The sequence below is a fragment of the Aquarana catesbeiana genome, linkage group LG01 (genome assembly GCF_042186555.1).
Source record: "Aquarana catesbeiana isolate 2022-GZ linkage group LG01, ASM4218655v1, whole genome shotgun sequence".
In the NCBI taxonomy this organism is placed as follows: Eukaryota; Metazoa; Chordata; class Amphibia; order Anura; family Ranidae; genus Aquarana; species Aquarana catesbeiana.
The window spans coordinates 983,919,818-983,939,143 of NC_133324.1; the positions used below are offsets into that span (position 1 = coordinate 983,919,818).

Here is a 19,326-nt window from a genome sequence, read left to right on the forward strand (position 1 = left end):
CGTCATGGTTCCCCTGATGAAGTCACAATTTTTTTTTTTTTAGGGTTTACAACCACATTAATGGCTGTGTGTTGAGTTATTTTGAGGGGACAGCAAATTTACACTGTTATACAAGCTGTACACTCATTACTTTACATTGTAGCAAAGTGTCATTTCTTCAGTGTTGTCACATGAAAAGATAGAAGAAAAGATTTACATAAATGTGAGGGGTGTACTTACTTTTGTGAGATACTGTATTATCTGTGTTCTTCTGTATAAAAGTTCCTATGACTACGTGTCTCAGTCTCAGCCCCTCCCTGTGTGGGAATGTACAGAACTGGTTATAATGAGTGTCAGATACGTTCAGTTTCATTTCTCTCTTCTGCTCTCAGCGATGGCGTCTGCTGATCTGAGGAAGGAGCTGGAATGTTCCGTCTGTCTGAACATTTATACAGATCCTGTAATGCTGAAATGTGGACATAACTTCTGCCGGGACTGTATTGGTCGTGTGTTGGATAAACAGGAGACGTCTGGAGGTTATTCCTGTCCTGAATGTAGAGAAGAGTTCCAGGATCGGCCTGCACTGCACAGGAACACAACACTACGGAACATAGTGGAGAATTTCCTGTCCACCCATCCAGATCAGGAGGAGTCCGGGGTCTTCTGTACTTACTGTATTCACACTCCTGTACCTGCTGTGATATCCTGTCTGATGTGTGAAGCTTCTCTGTGTGACAATCACCTGAGACTCAGACACAGCAAATCACCAGAACACGTCTTATGTGACCCCACCACTTCCCTGGAGAACAGGAAATGCTCCGTCCATAAGAAGATCCTGGAGTATTACTGCACTGAGGACTCCACCTGTATCTGTGTGTCCTGCAGGCTGGATGAAGAACATCGGGGACACCAGGTGGAGACTCTGGATGAGGCCTCTGAGATGAAGAAGAAGAAACTGAGGAATGTTCTGCAGAAACTGATGACAGAGAGAGAGGAGATGGAGAAAAGAGTCCAGAGTCTGCAGGAACACAGGAGGAAAGTACAAGGAGAAGCAGATGATGAAACAGAGAGAGTCACTGTCCTGTTCAGAGACCTCAGGAGACGTCTGGAAGATCTGGAGAAGAGAGTCCTGAGGGAAATCTCCGGGCAGGCAGAGCGGATCTCCGGGATAATCAATGATCTGGTCCAGGATCTGGAAATAAAGAAGGACACACTGTACAGTAGAATACTTTACATTGAGGAGCTGTGTAACATGACGGATCCACTGACTGTCCTACAGGAATCAGACACAGGTGACTTGTGTGATACTGAGGATGGAGATGATGAGGACAGAGAGAGACATGATAAACTCCTCCATGATGGAGGGGATCTGGATGTGGGGGGGATCTCACACACATTACACACAGGTTTATCTAAAATCATGTCTGGGGTAAATGTAGAGAGGGGGGTTACAGACATATTACTGGATGTGAGGACAGCTGGTAATAATCTACATATATCAGATGACAGGAAAACTATATCCTTCTCATCATCACATCAGAATCGCCCAGAAACACCAGAGAGGTTTCAGTGTTATCAGGTGATGAGCAGTCAGAGGTTCTCCTCAGGGAGACAATATTGGGAAGTGGATGTCGGGGGGTCATTGTACTGGAGAGTCGGGATGTGTTACCCCAGTATAGACAGGAGAGGAGATCAGTCAGTGATTGGATATAATAAGAAGTCCTGGAGTTTGGAGAGGGGGTGGGGTAATCAGCTCTCAGTGATACATGACAGTAATAAGACCCGATTACCCGGCGATGTCTCCAGTAGGAGAGTCAGGATATATCTGGATTATGAGGCCGGGCGGATCTCCTTTTATGATCTGTGTGACCCGATCCGACATCTCCACACCTTCACCACCACCTTCACTGAGCCCCTCCATGTTGGGGTATATGTAGGGAAACGATGTTGTATAAAGATATGTGGGGTGAATCAGAAGTGAGAGATCTGCCCAGAGACATCACAAGGTGGATTATCTGATTGGTGATTGGTGGAATACTCATCCAATAGGAGGAAGCAGAGGGCAGGAAACATGAGTGATTTATTTATAAAGCTGCAGGTTCCGGGGCCGTCATCTTCATCCTAAACCTCACTTCACTACCTAGTGTGTCACTGACCAGGAACAAGCATGCAGGAGGTCAGATTGTTCAGCCTTCACTGGCTGCATGCTTGTTCTGGGTCAGTGACACACTACATAGTGTAGCCAGGATCAGGATGACGGCCCTGGGGTCTCCACCATCACTGTCTATCTATAGAAGAAAGGGGTATTTTCAGCTTTGGATGGAGTGGGGGAGGATTAGAACCTCTGTCAGAATTTTTTCTGCTATCCCCTCACTTCCTGTTCCTGTGACAACATTTCCCCAGACAGGAAGTGAGGGGAACTCTCCAACAGCAACACAGACAGAAATAAAAATCCTTTTCTGTAGCAGAGTAGGGGAAGGATTAGAACCCCTGTCAGATCTTTATTTCTGTCTGTGTCCCTGTTGTAGATTTTCCTTCATTTCCTGTCTGATAAAACGTTGTCACCAGGACAGGAAGTGAGGAGAAATCTCTCTAATGGAGCCCCGGATAACAGTAAAAACCTGACAGGGGTTCTAATCCTCCCCCACTCCATCCAAATCTAGAACAATAGGATTTGTCTAGACACACACTTTAATATCCACAATGAGAATTCCGACATTTCTGTCCTCACAGGTTCCTTTACACGACCAATCCATGGATCTGTGATTGCTCCTCCCCCTCACTGTGATTGGCTGTGATGATTATCACTATGAATACAGCCAGTGCTAGTCTTGTTCCTATTGGTTATGATGTGGAGGGGGCGGGGATTGTGGTGTGGGTGTGGTAGTGTGGACAGGTGACGGGGGAGGGGTATACAGTCTCAGGAAGTGGAAATCCTCGGCTCTGTATATGGGAATATTGATCAATGATTGGATATAGATATAACAATCATACAGATTGGACTATTACTAGTATAGCACAGACCCGAGACTGGTCCTGCTGCTTGGTCCCAGGTTCCATTCCCTGATAGGCCCAGAGCAGCCAGGCACAACGCATTTCCACCATCAAGTCATAGATCAGGCCTTGGATGTCCTTTTGTAGTTTATTTGCTTAAAAAACTGGGATGGGGGAGGGGAAGTTTTAGGATACTCCAAAATGTCTAATAAACTGTAATGAAGGATAGACATGTGCAATTCGTTCCAAATTCGTTTTTAATGAATTCTGACAAATTTGTTAATTTCATCATTTCCGAATTTTTTAATTTCCGAATTCCGAATTTCTGAATTTCCAAATTTTCTAAACTAATAATAACTATTAAATTATAGGTATTGGAATTTCCTTTCAAATTTGGTTTGTGAACGTAACAAGTACGAATTTATCCGAAGTTACGAATTATCTCAAATAACGAATGCTGCATCTAAAAGAATGGAAAGTAACGATCTAATAAATAACAATAATAATAATAAAGTCTTTTTATTATTATTATTTATTATTTATTATTAATTTGTTCCATTCCATTTGTTTAGATGCGACATTCATTATTTCATAACTTCAGATAAATTTGTATTTGTTACATTAACAATCAGCCAAATTTGAAAGGAAATTCCAACACCTATAATTTAATATTTAGTTATTATTTAGAATCTTACTGATTTTCTTTCTTTTTTTCGGATTTTCAAATTAGAATTTCGGATTTTTGAATTTTCGGATTTTCAAATTAGAATTTCGGATTTTTGAATTTCCAAAATTAGAATTTCGGATTTTCGAATTTTCGGATTTTCAAATTAGACTTTAGAATTTAGAATTTTCGGATTTTTTAATTAAAATTTAGAATTTCGGATTTTCGAATTTTCGAATTTTCAAATTTTCAAATTAGAATTTCGGATTTTCTAATTTTCGGATATTAGAATTTCGAATTTTCGGATTTTCAGATTAGAATTTCGGAAATGAGAAAATTCGGAAATGATAAAATTCGGAAATGATAAAATTCGGAAATGAGAAAATTCAGAAATGAGAACATTCGGAAATCAGAAAATCCGGAAATCAGAAAATCAGAAAATCGGAAATACGGAAATTCGAAAATCAGAATTTTAGGATTTTCAAATTCCGAATTTCCGAATTATAAAATTCCGAAGAAAACAAAAAAAAACAAATGAAACGAAAACAAACAAATTTTTTGTCAGTGTCTAATGGAGGACACTAAATCTGGGTCAGAACCTCCCTCTTGGATGTGAAGGGTAACTAGATTCCAGACAGGAAGTCTTCAGCAGAAGTATAATCCTGAGTGTAGTGCTGTGAGCTCTCCTGTCCCTGGAATTAGACATGTGCGGATCGGGTCATTCCGAAATAAAATTTGGATGAATTTTCGTTATTTGGAAATTCGGATGTATCCAAATTTCAGAATTAGAATAGTACCAAATTTAAACGAATCTGAAATAACGAAATCCGAATTCAGACGAAATTCGAATTCAAATTGTTTTTGAATTATTTTCAAATTCAAATAGTTTTCCATCTCCAAAGAGAATAAAATAGAATAGAAAATAAAGGAATAGAATAGAAAACATTTTTTTCTATTCTATTCCTTTATTTTCTAATCTATTTTATTATTTTTGGAAAACTTCAAATTCAAAAACTATTTGAAATTGATTTGAAAACTTTTTGAATCGATTTGAAAATGAATAAACGAAACAAATCCCGAAAACGAATTAAACGAATTAAACAAATCGAACTAAATTAATTTATGTAAATAACGAATCGAAGCAAAACAAATGGTTTTGTTCTGCACATGTCTACCTGGAATCCACATGGTAGGTCCTCACGGTGTCCTGTAAGTTGTGTTGCCACCTGCAGTATCAGTCATCTTCTGTACATGTTGCCTGTGTCTTGGATCCTCAGATGAGATTTCTGTGTTCCTTCGGGAGGCTAGGCCAGAGGTCCTCCAGCCCAAGCAGGAGCCAGGACCCCACAGGTATTCTCCCAGGGGTACCACAGCCCTCAGGATGGGTCTTACTCCTACAGGAACAAGAGAGAGCCGTTCCAAGCCCCAGCCTATTTATACCCCTCTCAGCCCCCTGCTGGTCACTCACTCTCCTGACCAGGGATTGGCTGAAGAGACATGAATATGCCGGCCAGGGTCTAAGTTCTTCCACCCCCTATATCCCAGAATTCAGTGGGATGCGGGGAAAGTAGTTGATCCTGCACCAGCTGACCATTAGATGTACGGTGTGACATGGTGCAGGAGTCCAATAATTAGAGCTGTGTTAGATGCCCCCTGGTGTGCTTATATACCTCTGTTTATTGGTGGTCACCTATGTATTTCTGACCTGTCTTGAACAGCTCCCTATCTGGATACTACAGGCACATCCACATTAGGTGGTCGCAGTGTACGCTAAACTGACCCCCGCTTGATTGAGGCTCCCACCCTCCCCGCCTGCTCCACATCCAGGTGGGAATATGGGGGTTATGGATGTGATGACAATTGAACAACTTTGATGTTTTTACTGGCATGACAGTTTGGAGGAACTTTACTATATCCACACTATCTGCAGAGCTATCCCTGAGGGAAGAGCCAAGTGACTCCGAAACGCGTCGGATATGTCTATGCAACCTCTGCATGTAGATACCAATACTGATACTGTGATTTTGCATTGTGCCATTGTGTACCCCTTCTTTTTACTGTGTACTATTTCTGATATATTTACTACCTTTTGTATGTAATTCTTTAATAATAAAACTTCAGTTTATAAATCTATGTTTCCTCTCTGAGCCTTTAAAGTCCCATTGAATGGGGGAAACCTCTTTTCTGTAGCAGATATTTAACCTCAAATTTATGTCAGCAGAACCTAGAACAGGCACTAACAAATGATCACCGCTCCCCTGATTACAGGGAGGCCAAAAACTACATTTACCTAACACTAGTAGCCCACTGAGGGGCGCTACACTACAATCACTATTGTCCCTTCAGTCCCGGGACCTCTATAATCCTTATGGGGCAGCACAATTGTTACATTTCCTGTATGAACATATTCATTGGATAAAAATAATGATATGATTTACTAATGATGAAATGACATGACTAAGTGCTTATATGCTAATGTTAGGTTCTTTATATAATAACAGGTTCTCTGTCTAGAAGGACTTTACAGAAAGAGGAGAGAGGAGAACTTCCGCTGGAGTCACCTAGGCAGCCTGAGCGGACGTGATATCTGGGCATTCCCCCTCCCCCCCCCAAAAAATATGTCACACCAAATGTGGGATGTAAGAGGGTGAGGAGGGCTTAAAGCTCCACGTTTGGGTGGAACTCGGCTTTAATCACTTCAGCCCCGGAAGGATTTACCCCCTTCCTGACCAGAGCATTTTTTGTGATTCGGCACTAGGTCACTTTAACTGACAATTGCGCAGTCATGTGATGTTGCACCCAATCAAAATTGACGTCATTTTTTCCCCACAAATAGAGCTTTCTTTTGGTGGTATTTGATCATCTCTGTGGTTTTTATTTTTTGCGCTATAAACAAAAAAATAGCGTCAATTTTGAAGAAAAACACATTCTTTTTTAATTTTTGCTATAATGAATATCCCCAAAAAATCTATAAAAAACACTTTTTTCTTCAGTTTAGGCCGATATGTATTCTTCTATATATTTTTGGTAAAAAAAAAATCGCAATTAGCGTTTATTGATTGGTTTGCGCAAAAGTTATAGCGTCTACAAAATAGGGGATAGTTTTATGGCATTTTTATTGCTATTTTTTTTTTTACTAGTAATGGTGGTGATCAGCGATTTTTATCATGACTACGACATTATGGCGGACACATCGGACACTTTTGGCGTGATTTTGGGACCATTCTAATTTATACAGCGATCAATGCAATTAAAAATGCTTTAATTACTGTGTAAATGTCACTGGCAGTGAAGGGATTAACCAGTAGGGGGCGCTGCAGGGGTTAAGTGTGTCCTAGGGAGTGATTCTAACTGTGGGGGGGAGGGGCTGTGTGTGACACGTCACTGATCACCGCTTCTGATTACAGAGATCTGTGATCAGTGTCCTGTCACTAGGCAGAACAGGGAGATGATTGTTTACATCAGCATTTCCCCGTTCTTCCTCACCGTGAGACGATCGCGGGTATCCGCCAGGGACATCGAGTGCGCAGGACCCGCGATCACAGTCACAGAGCTCCCGACGGGCGCCCACAAGCCGCCTCTTAAAGGGCAACGTACAGGTATGTTAATCTATCAAAAAATATGGTATATAGAAAATCCGCCCACTCCTATACTCCAAACGCTGCGCTAATGGAAAAAAAAAGCCTCAGTTGAGCAGCCACTTTAACCACTTACCAACCGGCCCATAGCCGAATGACGGCTGCAGGGCGGTTGGATAACTCTGGGTGGACGTCATATGATGTCCTCCCAGAATTCCCCTCTCGCGCGCCCCCTGGGGCGCGCACCCGAACACATCCGTGACCGCCGGGTCCAGGGGACCCGGCGCATCACGGATCCCGGTAAATGGCCACTGATCGCGGCCGTTTACCATGTGATCGAGCCGTCAAATGACGGCGGGATCACATGTAAACAGACCGGCGTCATCTGATGACGCCGGTTCCTCTCCTCCCCTCCTGTGTACCGATCGGTACACTGTGGAGGAGAGGGAGATGGATGGATGTCTGCAGGGCTGTGGGCTGTATGTGTAGTGCCCACAGCGCTGCACAGAGACATCCATCCATCCATGCTCAGCCATCCCTCACTACTAATGCTGTGCAATACTCTGCAATACCAGCACAATACTCTGCAATGCTGTGCAATACTCTGCAATACCCCCACAATACTCTGCAATACCCCCACAATACTCTGCAATGCTGTGCAATACTCTGCAATACCCCACAATACTCTGCAATACCCCCACAATACTCTGCAATACTCTGCAATGCCCCCACAATACTCTGCAATGCTGTGCAATACTCTGCAATACCCCCACAATACTCTGCAATACCCCCACAATACTCTGCAATGCTGTGCAATACTCTGCAATGCCCCCACAATACTCTGCAATGCTGTGCAATACTCTGCAATGCCCCCGCCATACTCTGCCATGCCCCCGCCATACCCCGCCATACTCCGCAATACCCCGCCATACTCCGCCATACCCCGCCATACTCCGCCATACCCCGCCATACTCCGCCATACCCCGCAATACCCCGCCATACTCCGCAATACCCTGCCATACCCCGCCATACTCCGCCATACTCCGCCATACCCCGCCATACTCCGCCATACCCCGCCATACTCCGCCATACCCCGCAATACCCCGCCATACTCCGCAATACCCTGCCATACTCCGCCATACCCCGCCATACTCCGCCATACCCTGCAATACCCCGCAATACCCCGCCATACGCCGCAATACCCCGCCATACTCCGCAATACCCCGCCATACCCTGCCATGCTGAGCCATGCTCAGCTGTACTCGGCCTCTGTATGTGGCCAGGCTGTGGAAGTCTCACACATGTGGTATCGCCGTACTCAGGAGGAGTAGGAGAATCTATTTTGGGGTGTCATTTTTGGCATGTACATGTTATGTGTTAGAAATATTGTATAAATGGACAACTTTGTGTTAAAAAAAAAAAAGCGTTTTAAACACTTCCCGCCCGCCGGCCGTCATACAACGTCCTTGACTTTGTGCGGGGATATCTGAATGATGGTTGCAGCTACAGGCATCATTCAGATATCAGCTTTTTCAGCTGGCGATTCCCTACATAATGAGAACAATCATAGCAGCTGTTCCACTGCTTGATCGTTCTTACGGGAGGCGAGAGGGGACGTCCCCCCTTCCCGCCGCCTTGCGGTGCTTCTACCGACTCACCGCTACGATCGAAGCCAGGGTCTTTTTTTTTTTTTTTTTAATTTCAGGCTTCCCAGCCTAGAGGTGAGACCCCATATCTCACTGTAAAGAGGACCTGTCATGCCATATTCCTATTACAAGGATGTTTATATTCCTTGTAATAGGAATAAAAGTGGTCAAAAATTTTTTTTTTTGGAAAAAAGCATCAAACTAAAATAAATAAAGTAAAATGAACAATAAAAAAAAAAAAAATTTTTTTAAAGCGCCCCTGTCCCTGTGTGCTCGCATGCAGAAGCGAACGCATACGTAAGTCCCGCCCACATATGAAAACGGTGTTCAAACCACACATGTGAGGTATCGCTGCGATCGGTAGAGCGAGAGCAATAATTTTGGCCCTAGACCTCCTCTGTAACTCAAAACATGTAACCAGTAAAAAATTTTAAAGCGTCGCCTATGGGGATTTTTGAGTAGCAAAGTTTGGCGCCATTCCACAAGCGCGTGCAATTTTGAAGGGTGACATGTTGGGTATCTATTTACTCGGCATAACTTCATCTTTCACATTATGCAAAAACATTGGGCTAACTTTACTGTTTTGGTTTTTGTAAAGCACAAAACATTTTTTTTTCCAAAAAAAAGCGTTAAAAAAATTGCTGCGCAAATACCGTGCGAGATAAAAAGTTGCAATGACCGCCATTGTATTCTCTAGGGTCTTTGCTAAAAAAACATATATAATGTTTTGGGGTTCTAAGTAATTTTCTAGCTAATAAATGATGATTTTTACATGTAGGAGAGAAATGTCAGAATTGGCCTGGGTGCTCCAGAACGTCTGAAGGTGCTCCCCTGCATGTTGGGCCTCTGTATGTGGCCACGCTGTGTAAAAGTCTCACACATGTGGTATCGCCGTACTCGGGAGTAATAGCAGAATGTGTTTTGGGGTGTAATTTGTGGTATGCATATGCGGTCTGTGAGAAATACCCTGCTAATATGACAATTTTGTAGAAAAAAAAAAGTAAAAAAAAAACCTTGATTTTGCAAAGAATTGTGGGAAAAAATTACAACTTCAAAAAACTCACCATGCATCTTTCTAAATACCTTGGAATGTCTTCTTTCCAAAAAGGGGTCATTTGGGGGGTATTTGTACTTTTCTGGCATGTTAGGGTCTCAAGAAATTAGATAGGCCGTCAGTAATTCAGGTGTGATCAATTTTCAGATATGCGCACCATAGCTTTTGGACTCTATAACTTTCACAAAGACCAAATAATATCCACCGATTTGGGTTATTTTTACCAAAGATATGTAGCGGTATAAATTTTGGCCAAAATATATGAAGAAAAATTACTAATTTGCAAAATATTATAACAGAAATGAAGAAAAATGTATTTTTTTACAGATTTTTCGGTCTTTTTTCTTTTACGGCGCAAAAAATAAAGAACCCAGCGGTGATTAAATACCACCAAAAGAAAGCTCTATTTGTGTGAAAAAAAGGACAAAAACTTCATAAAGATACAGTGTTGCATGACTGAGTAATTGTCATTCAAAATGTGAGAGCACCAAAAGCTGAAAATTGGTCTGGTTAGGAAGGGGGTTTAAGTGCCCAGTTGTCAAGTGGTTAATGTATGTGAACAAAAATTTGAATCACCATACAACTAGCCCCTACCAATAGTGAAACCAAATAGCAGCGCTAAACCAATTTATATTAAATAAACAAGTGGAAAACTACATAAACAATACAAAAAGCTGTAAAGTATAAATATTGTAATGATGATAAATCCACAACACAGTGTACCAAATATTATAAACCGTGTCCTAAAAAAATGTGTGTATGATCAATTATGTGAATAAGTGATCCATAAACACAATAAATAATGTGATAAGTATGTGAAGTCCTTTAAATAGACGACCAAAAATGTAAAGAGTCCAAAAAAATGGTAATAAACGAATAGTGATAAATATATATATTCCTTTTGACGTGAATCCGTGACGTGATAATGAAGATCTTCAATAAATTAATCTTTCACCACACCTCTGTGACTGTGATTCCACTCCCCTTAGGTGGACAAACTCACCAGCTTCTATTGCCTCACACTCTTGTGTTTGGCTAAATGGCTTGAACCCACACAATAGGGGGTAAAATAATGACCTCCGGTGGTTCAACGTATAGCATCCAGAGTTTTCAACAAAAGTACTCTCACCACATGTAAAAAAGAAGTGATCCAATAGTGTAGTACCGTAACAAAATGTATTTAAAATAACACTCTCTTCCACCATTAAACTCACATCTCAAAAAAATCACATAAGGCAGAGAAACACAGCACAGAAGATTGTCACAGCAAAAAACTCCAAACGAAAGATCCAGCGTATGGTGGTCACGGCGGACACAAGGAGTACACTCTTTGATGACAGCCTCACCCGTCCCTTGGAACCGCTTCCCCACTTCCTAGTATGGCGCTCACCGTCACAGCGTACTACGTCACAAGTTTTCGATTTCCGTACAGCCACGCCCTGACATGTTTCGTCACAGGGACTTAATCATAGGATTGGCTGTACGGCTAGGCAATCTCTGCTTTATACTCTCCGCTCTCATTACGAGAGGACATATTTTTACTGCGCTTGCGCACTCCCTGTGTCCCCGCTCGCACCATATGCAAGTATTACATTGCAGCAGAGCGTTAAAAACACAGACATAAATAATGTTTATGATATAAGTGAGAAATACATGTTTATGTGAGCATAATGATTTATCATATGCTAAGGGTATATCCCGCAACAAAAATAAAAACGGGCATATAATCCCTATCTGGTAAAATAAGATGAATTAAAACTGAGCGATATCACACTTTCTAAATGAATGGTTAGACATATGCATACCCCTAAAAGAAAGCTGGCAGATCGCAAAGTGGAATTACTTCACCAGCCCAATAGTTACAATTTAAAATTAATAATAAAAATATAAAATATAGTGAAACTAAAAATAAGAATAAACAGATGGTCTTTTTTGGAAAACCTAAATAATAACCTATTTTGAACTATGAGGGGGTGTGACCAATGACGTGCCACTGGGAGTCCTATAAGTGACAGCACCCCCATAGTGCTCTCACCCCCTTCTTCTACTGGAAACCAACACACTTCCAATAAAACAGGGAATGAGGTTCCACCAGATTAAAGTGCACTACAGTGCAATGATTGAAACATTTCACTTTAAGTCCCAAACCAAAAAAGTTACTGGAAGGGCATCACAGAGTAGATCTCCAATCTATATATGGGGAAGGAGGGGGTCAATAATTGTTAATAAAGCTATTGAGGTCCAATTCTATGTTTAAGCCTCTAGGAAAAAGACATTTTAAAAGGAAAATCCACCGAGTTTCCCGTTGGGATAAGTCCCTCACCCGGTTTGAACCCCTCCAGGTCGGATATACAATGTCAATCCCACAAAACTGGAGTAAACTGGGATCCTGATCATGTTTTTCTTTAAAATGGAGGGACACACTGTGGTATTTAAATCCATTTTTAATATTGGTGATATGTTCGGATATGCGCACCTTTAGAAGTCTCTTAGTGCGCCCCACGTAAAATAAACCGCAGAGGCACCACATAAGATACACCACATACGATGAATTACAAGTAATAAAATCTCTTATTTCAAAGATTTCATTTTCAGAATTGTTGATGCTCTTCATACCCCTATTACTTGTCCTCACCGTTCTGCAGCATACACACTTCCTGCATGGGAAAAATCCATTAAGATCTATTTTTATTGAGGGACGACCAGGTGGATCAAGAATCTTTTTCACCACCCTGTCTCCGAAGCTAGGGCTCTTCTATAAATAAATTTAGGGTGTTCTGGTAAGACTTCACTCAAATGTCGATCTCTACAAAGAATATACCAATATTTCTTAAAAATCCTCTCAATCTCTCTATACTGACAATGGAAACTCGATATAAACCCCCACTGGTGTTGTTCATTAGAGGTGACACTTTCTTTTTTCTTCAAGAATTTTTCCCTTGGGATATTAGCCACTTGTTCTATAACCTCATTTAAGGAATTTTCCTGGTACCCCTTTTGCAGGAATCTCTCCTTCAATATATTAGCCTGTGAGAAATAATTTTCCTTTTCAGTAGAATTCCGACAGACTCTCAGCATCTGTCCCTTAGGGATGTTCTTGATCCAAGCAGGGTGATGACCACTCCTGATGGATAAGAAGCTGTTTCGGTCCGTTGGATTGAAGTACACACACGTGCCTAAAGAGTCACCTCTACTTTCAATTGTCACGTCCAAGAAATTGACGCATCTGTCATTGATCTGAGACTCCAATTTGATGTTATTTCTGTAGAATTATATGCCCGTTTTTATTTTTGTTGCGGGATATACCCTTAGCATATGATAAATCATTATGCTCACATAAACATGTATTTCTCACTTATATCATAAACATTATTTATGTCTGTGTTTAACGCTCTGCTGCAATGTAATACTTGCATATGGTGCGAGCGGGAACACAGGGAGTGCGCAAGCGCAGTGAAAATATGTCCGCTCATAATGAGAGCGGAGAGTATAAAGGAGAGATTGCCTAGCCGTACAGCCAATCCCATGATTAAGTCCCTGTGACGAAACATGTCAGGGCGTGGCTGTACGGAAATCGAAAACTTGTGACGTAGTACGCTGTGACGGTGAGCGCCATACTAGGAAGTGGGGAAGCGGTTCCAAGGGACGGGTGAGGCTGTCATCAAAGAGTGTACTCCTTGGGTCCGCCGTGACCACCATACGCTGGATCTTTCGTTTGGAGTTTTTTGCTGTGACAATCTTCTGTGCTGTGTTTCTCTGCCTTATGTGATTTTTTTGAGATGTGAGTTTAATGGTGGAAGAGAGTGTTATTTTAAATAAATTTCATTACGATACTACACTATTGGATCACTTCTTTTTTACATGTGGAGAGAGCACTTTTGTTGAAAACTCTGGATGCTATACGTTGAACCACCGGAGGTCATTATTTTACCCCCTTTCTGTGTGGGTTAAAGCCATTTAGTCAAACACAAGAGTGTGAGGCAATAGAAGCTGGTGAGTTTGTCCGCCTAAGGGGAGTGGAATCACATTCACAGAGGTGTGGTGAAAGATTAATTTATTGAAGATCTTCATTATCACGTCACGGATTCACGTCAAAAGGAATATATATATATTTATCACTATTCGTTTATCACCATTTTTTGGACTCTTTACATTTTTGGTCGTCTATTTAAAGGACTTCACATACTTATCACATTATTTATTGTGTTTATGGATCACTTATTCACATAATTGATCATACACACATTTTTTTAGGACACGGTTTATAATATTTGGTACACTGTGTTGTGGATTTATCATCATTACAATATTTATACTTTACAGTTTTTTGTATTGTTTATGTAGTTTTCCACTTGTTTATTTAACCGCTTAACAACCGGCCCATAGCCAAATGACGGCTACAGGGCAGTTTCTTAACTCTGGGAGGGCGTCCAGGGACGTCCTCCCAGAATTCTGCTCTCGCGCGCCCCCTAGGGCGCGCACTCGAGAGCATCCGTGACCGCCGGGTCCAGAGGACCCGGCGCATCACAGATCTCGGTAAATGGCCGCTAATCGCGGGCGTTTACCATGTTATTGCGCCGTCAAAAGACGGTGCGATCACATGTAAACAAACCGGCGTCATCTGATGACGCTGGTTCCTCTCCTCCCCTCCTGTGTACCGATCGGTACACCATGAGCGGAGAGGGGGATGGATGGATGGCTGCAGCGTTGTGGGCTGGATGTGTAGTGCCCACAGCGCTGCACAGAGACATCCAGCCATCCATCCATCCATGCTCAGCCATCCATAATGCTCTGCATGCCCTGCAATGCTGTGCAATACTCTGCAATTCTCTCTGCAATGCCCCACAATACTCTGCTATGCCCACAATACCCCTGCAATACTCTGCCATACCCTGGAATACCCCTGCAATACTCTGCCATACCCTGGAATACCCCTGCAATACTCTGCCATACCCTGTAATACCCCTGCAATACTCTGCCATACCCTGGAATACCCCTGCAATACTCTGCCATACCCTGCAATACCCCGCAATACTCTGCCATACCCTGCAATACCCCGCAATACTCTGCCATACCCTGCAATACCCTGAAATACCCCGCAATACTCTGCCATACCCTGCAATACCCCGCAATACTCTGCCATACCCTGCAATACCCCGCAATACTCTGCAATACCCTGCAATACTCTGCCATACCCTGCAATACCCCGCAATACTCTGCCATACCCTGCAATACTCTGCCATACCCTGCAATACCCCGCAATACTCTGCAATACCCTGCAATACTCTGCAATACTCTGCCATACCCTGCAATACCCCGCAATACTCTGCCATACCCTGCAATACCCCGCAATACTCTGCCATACCCTGCAATACCCCAGCCATACTCTGCAATACTCGGTGATACCCAGCCATACTCTGCCATACCCAGCCATGCTCTGCAATACCCCGCAAAAATCTGCAATACTCTGCCATAAACCGCAATATTCTGCCATACCCAGCCATACTCTGCAATACTCGGTGATACCCAGCTATACTCTGCAATACTCGGTGATACCCAGCCATACTCTGCAATACTCGGTGATACCCAGCCATACTCTGCAATACTCGGTGATACCCAGCCATACTCTGCCATACCCAGCCATACTCTGCAATACCCAGTCATACTCGGCGATACTCTGCAATACCCAGCCATGCTCAGCCATACCCAGCCATGCTCAGCCATACCCAGCCTCTGTATGTGGCCAGGCTGTGGAAGTCTCACACATGTGGTATTGCCGTACTCAGGAGGAGTAGGAGAATCTATTTTGGGGTGTCATTTTTGGTATGTACATGTTATGTGTTAGAAATATTGTATAAATTGACAACTTTGTGTTAAAAAAAAAAAAGCATTTTAACCACTTCCCGCCTGCCGTCATACGACGTCCTTGACTTTGTGTGGGGGGGTATCTGAATAATGGTTGCAGCTACAGGCATCATTCAGATATCAGCTTTTTCAGCCGGCGATTCCCTACACCATAAGAATGATCATAGTGGCTGTTACACTGCTTGATCGTTCTTACGGGAGGCGAGAGGGGACGACCCCCCCCCCGCCGCCCTCAGGTGCTTCTACCGACTCACCGCTACGATCGAAGCCAGGATCTTTTTATTTATTTTTTTTTTATTTCAGGCACAGCCTAGAGGTGAGATGTGGGGTTTTATTGACCCCATATCTCACTGTAAAGAGGACCTGTCATGCCATATTCCTATTACAAGGGAAGTTTACATTCCTTGTAATAGGAATAAAAGTGATCAAAAAAATTTTTTTGGGGAAAAAAGTGTCAAACTAAAATAAATAAAGTAAAATGAACAATAAAAAAAAAAGAAAATTTTTTTAAAGCGCCCCTGTCCGTGTGCTCGCATGCAGAAGCGAACGCATACGTAAGTCCCGCCCACATATGAAAACAGTGTTCAAACCACACATGTGAGGTATCGCTGCGATCGATAGAGTGAGAGCAATAATTTTGGCCCTAGATCTCCTCTGTAACTCAAAATTTGTAACCAGTAAAAAATTTTAAAGCGTCACCTATGGGGATTTTTAAGTGGCGAAGTTTGGCGCCATTCTACAAGCGTGTGCAATTTTGAAAGGTGACATGTTAGGTATCTATTTACTCGGCGTAACTTCATCTTTCATATTATGCAAAAACATTGGGCTAACCTTACAGTTTTGTTTTTTTTTTAAGCAAAAAACATTTTTAAAAAAAAAAAAAAACGCGTTCGAAAAATTGCTGCGCAAATATCGTGCAAGATAAAAAGTTGCAATGACCGCCATTGTATTCTCTAGGGTCTTTGCTAAAAAAACATATATAATGTTTTGGCGTTCTATGTAATTTTCTAGCAAATAAATGATGATCGCCTATGGGGATTTTTGAGTAGCAAAGTTTGGCGCCATTCCACAAGCGCGTGCAATTTTGAAGGGTGACATGTTGGGTATCTATTTACTCGGCGTAACTTCATCTTTCACATTATGCAAAAACATTGGGCTAACTTTACTGTTTTGGTTTTTGTAAAGCACAAAACATTTTTTTTTCCAAAAAAAAGCGTTAAAAAAATTGCTGCGCAAATACCGTGCGAGATAAAAAGTTGCAATGACCGCCATTGTATTCTCTAGGGTCTTTGCTAAAAAAACATATATAATGTTTTGGGGTTCTAAGTAATTTTCTAGCTAATAAATGATGATTTTTACATGTAGGAGAGAAATGTCAGAATTGGCCTGGGTGCTCCAGAACGCCTAAAGGTGCTCCCTGCATGTTGGGTCTCTGTATGTGGCCACGCTGTGTAAAAGTCTCACGCATGTGGTATTGCCATACTCGGGAGTAATAGCAGAATGTGTTTTGGGGTGTAATTTGTGGTATGCATATGCTGTGTGTGAGAAATAACCTGTGATTAGACAATTTTGTGAAAAAAAAAAAAAAAAGAAAAGAAAAAACTTGATTTTGCAAAGAATTGTGGGAAAAAATGACAACTTCAAAAAAACTCACAATGCATCTTTCTAAATACCTTGGAATGTCTTCTTTTCAAAAAGGGGTCATTTGGGGGGTATTTGTACCTTTCTGGCATGTTAGGGTCTCAAGAAATGAGATAGGCCATTAGTACTTCAGGTGTGATCAATTTTTAATTTGGGTTATTTTTACCAAAGATATGTAGCGGTATAAATTTTGGCCAAAATATATGAAGAAAAATTACTAATTTTCAAAATTTTATAACAGAAACAAAGAAAAATTTATTTTTTTACAGATTTTTCGGTCTTTTTTCTTTTATAGCGCAAAAAATAAAGAACCCAGCAGTGATTAAATACCACCAAAAGAAAGCTCTATTTGTGTGAAAAAAAGGACAAAAATTTCATATAGATACAGTGTTGCATGACTGAGTAATTGTCATTCAAAATGTGAGAGCACCAAAAGCTGAAAATTGGTCTGGTTATTAAGGGGTTTTAAGTGCCCAGTGGTCAAGTGGTTAATATAAATTGGTTTAGCGCTGCTATTTGGTTTCACTATTGGTAGGGGCTAGTTGTATGGTGATTCAAAGGTATGTTAACCTGCCTGTATGTGTCCTTCTGCTGACGTATATCGGTGTGAGGCGGTCGGAAAGAGGTTAATAAACATTCCTCCTGACCACTAATGATGTATGAAGGGTTCATTATCACTGACACTGGTCATCTCTGTATTATCATCAGTGATAATTATCCCCTTTGTGCTCCATTAATGATCCATTGAAGAGTTAAAGTGCTTGTAAAGCTGGGCGGGTTCTTCTCACCTTAACCACTTCCTGCCTGGCCTATAGCAGAATGACGGCCAGGTGGTGGTTCAGTTATAATGACTGGGTGTCATATGACGTCCTTCAGGATAACAGCCTCCGCGTGCCCGTGGGGGGCGCATATCGCGGCGATCGGTGGTACGGTGTGTCAGTCTGATATACCGCTACACCGATCTCGGTAAAGAGCCTCCAGCGGAGACTCTTTACCATGTGATCAGCCATGTCCAATCACATCTCATCACGATGTAAACAGGAAGAACCGTTGATCGGCTTTTCCTCACTCGTGTCTGAGAGACATGAGTAGAGGAGAGCTGATCGGCGGCTCTCCAGACAGGGGGGTCTGCGCTGATTGTTTATCAGTGCAGCCCCCCCTCAGATGCCCACACTTGATCACCAGGGAAGCCCCCAGCATGTGGATGGCCAGGTACATCCCCCATGGCCATCCACATGTGAAAAAATATGCCAATCAGTGCCCACAAATGGGCACTGACTGGCACCTCTGTGGCACATTATAAAACAGGGATGCCGAGCAATGTCACCCATCAGTGTCATCAGTGCCACCCATCAATGTCCATCAGTGGCACCTATCAGTGCCCATCCGTGCCACCTATCAGTGCCACCCATAAGTACCCATCTGTGCCCATCTGTGCCAATCAGTGCCCACGTATCAGTGCCCATTAGTGCCCATCCGTGCCACCTATCAGTGCAACTCATAAGTGCCCATCAGTGCCACCCATAAGTACCCATCAGTGCTGCCTATGAGTGCCCATCAGTGCTGCCAACAAGTGCCATCGGTGCTGCATACCAGTGCCACCTATCAGTGCCCATCAGTGCTGCCTATTAGTGCCCATCAGTGCCGCCTATCAGTGCCCATCATCAGTGCCCGTCATTGAAGAAGAAAACGTACTTATTTACAAAAAAAGTAACAGAAATAAAGAAAAACTTGTTTTTTTTCAAAATTTTCGGTCTTTTTTTTATTTGTTGCGCAAAAATTAAAAATTGCAGAGGTGATCAAATACCACCAAAAGAAAGCTCTATTTGTGGGAACAAAATGATAAAAAAATTGTTTGGGCACAGTGTTGTATGACCGCGTAATTGTCATTCAAAGTGTGACAGT

At 42.2% G+C, this 19,326-nt stretch overlaps 1 protein-coding gene across 1 annotated transcript; it reads left to right on the forward strand.

Moving 5' to 3' along the window:
• The first annotated feature begins 335 nt into the window (after positions 1 to 335).
• On the forward strand, positions 336 to 2,713 carry LOC141127098 (E3 ubiquitin-protein ligase TRIM39-like). The gene has a single exon (XM_073613284.1). It carries the CDS (start codon positions 374 to 376, stop codon positions 1,958 to 1,960), a length of 1,587 nt encoding a protein of 528 aa, XP_073469385.1. The 5' UTR covers positions 336 to 373; the 3' UTR covers positions 1,961 to 2,713.
• Positions 2,714 to 19,326: the final 16,613 nt, after the last annotated feature.

What these genes read in the sequence shown, in the direction of transcription:
- LOC141127098 (XM_073613284.1), top strand. Translation starts at nt 374, where the DNA reads ATGGCGTCTGCTGATCTGAGGAAGGAGCTGGAATGTTCCGTCTGTCTG.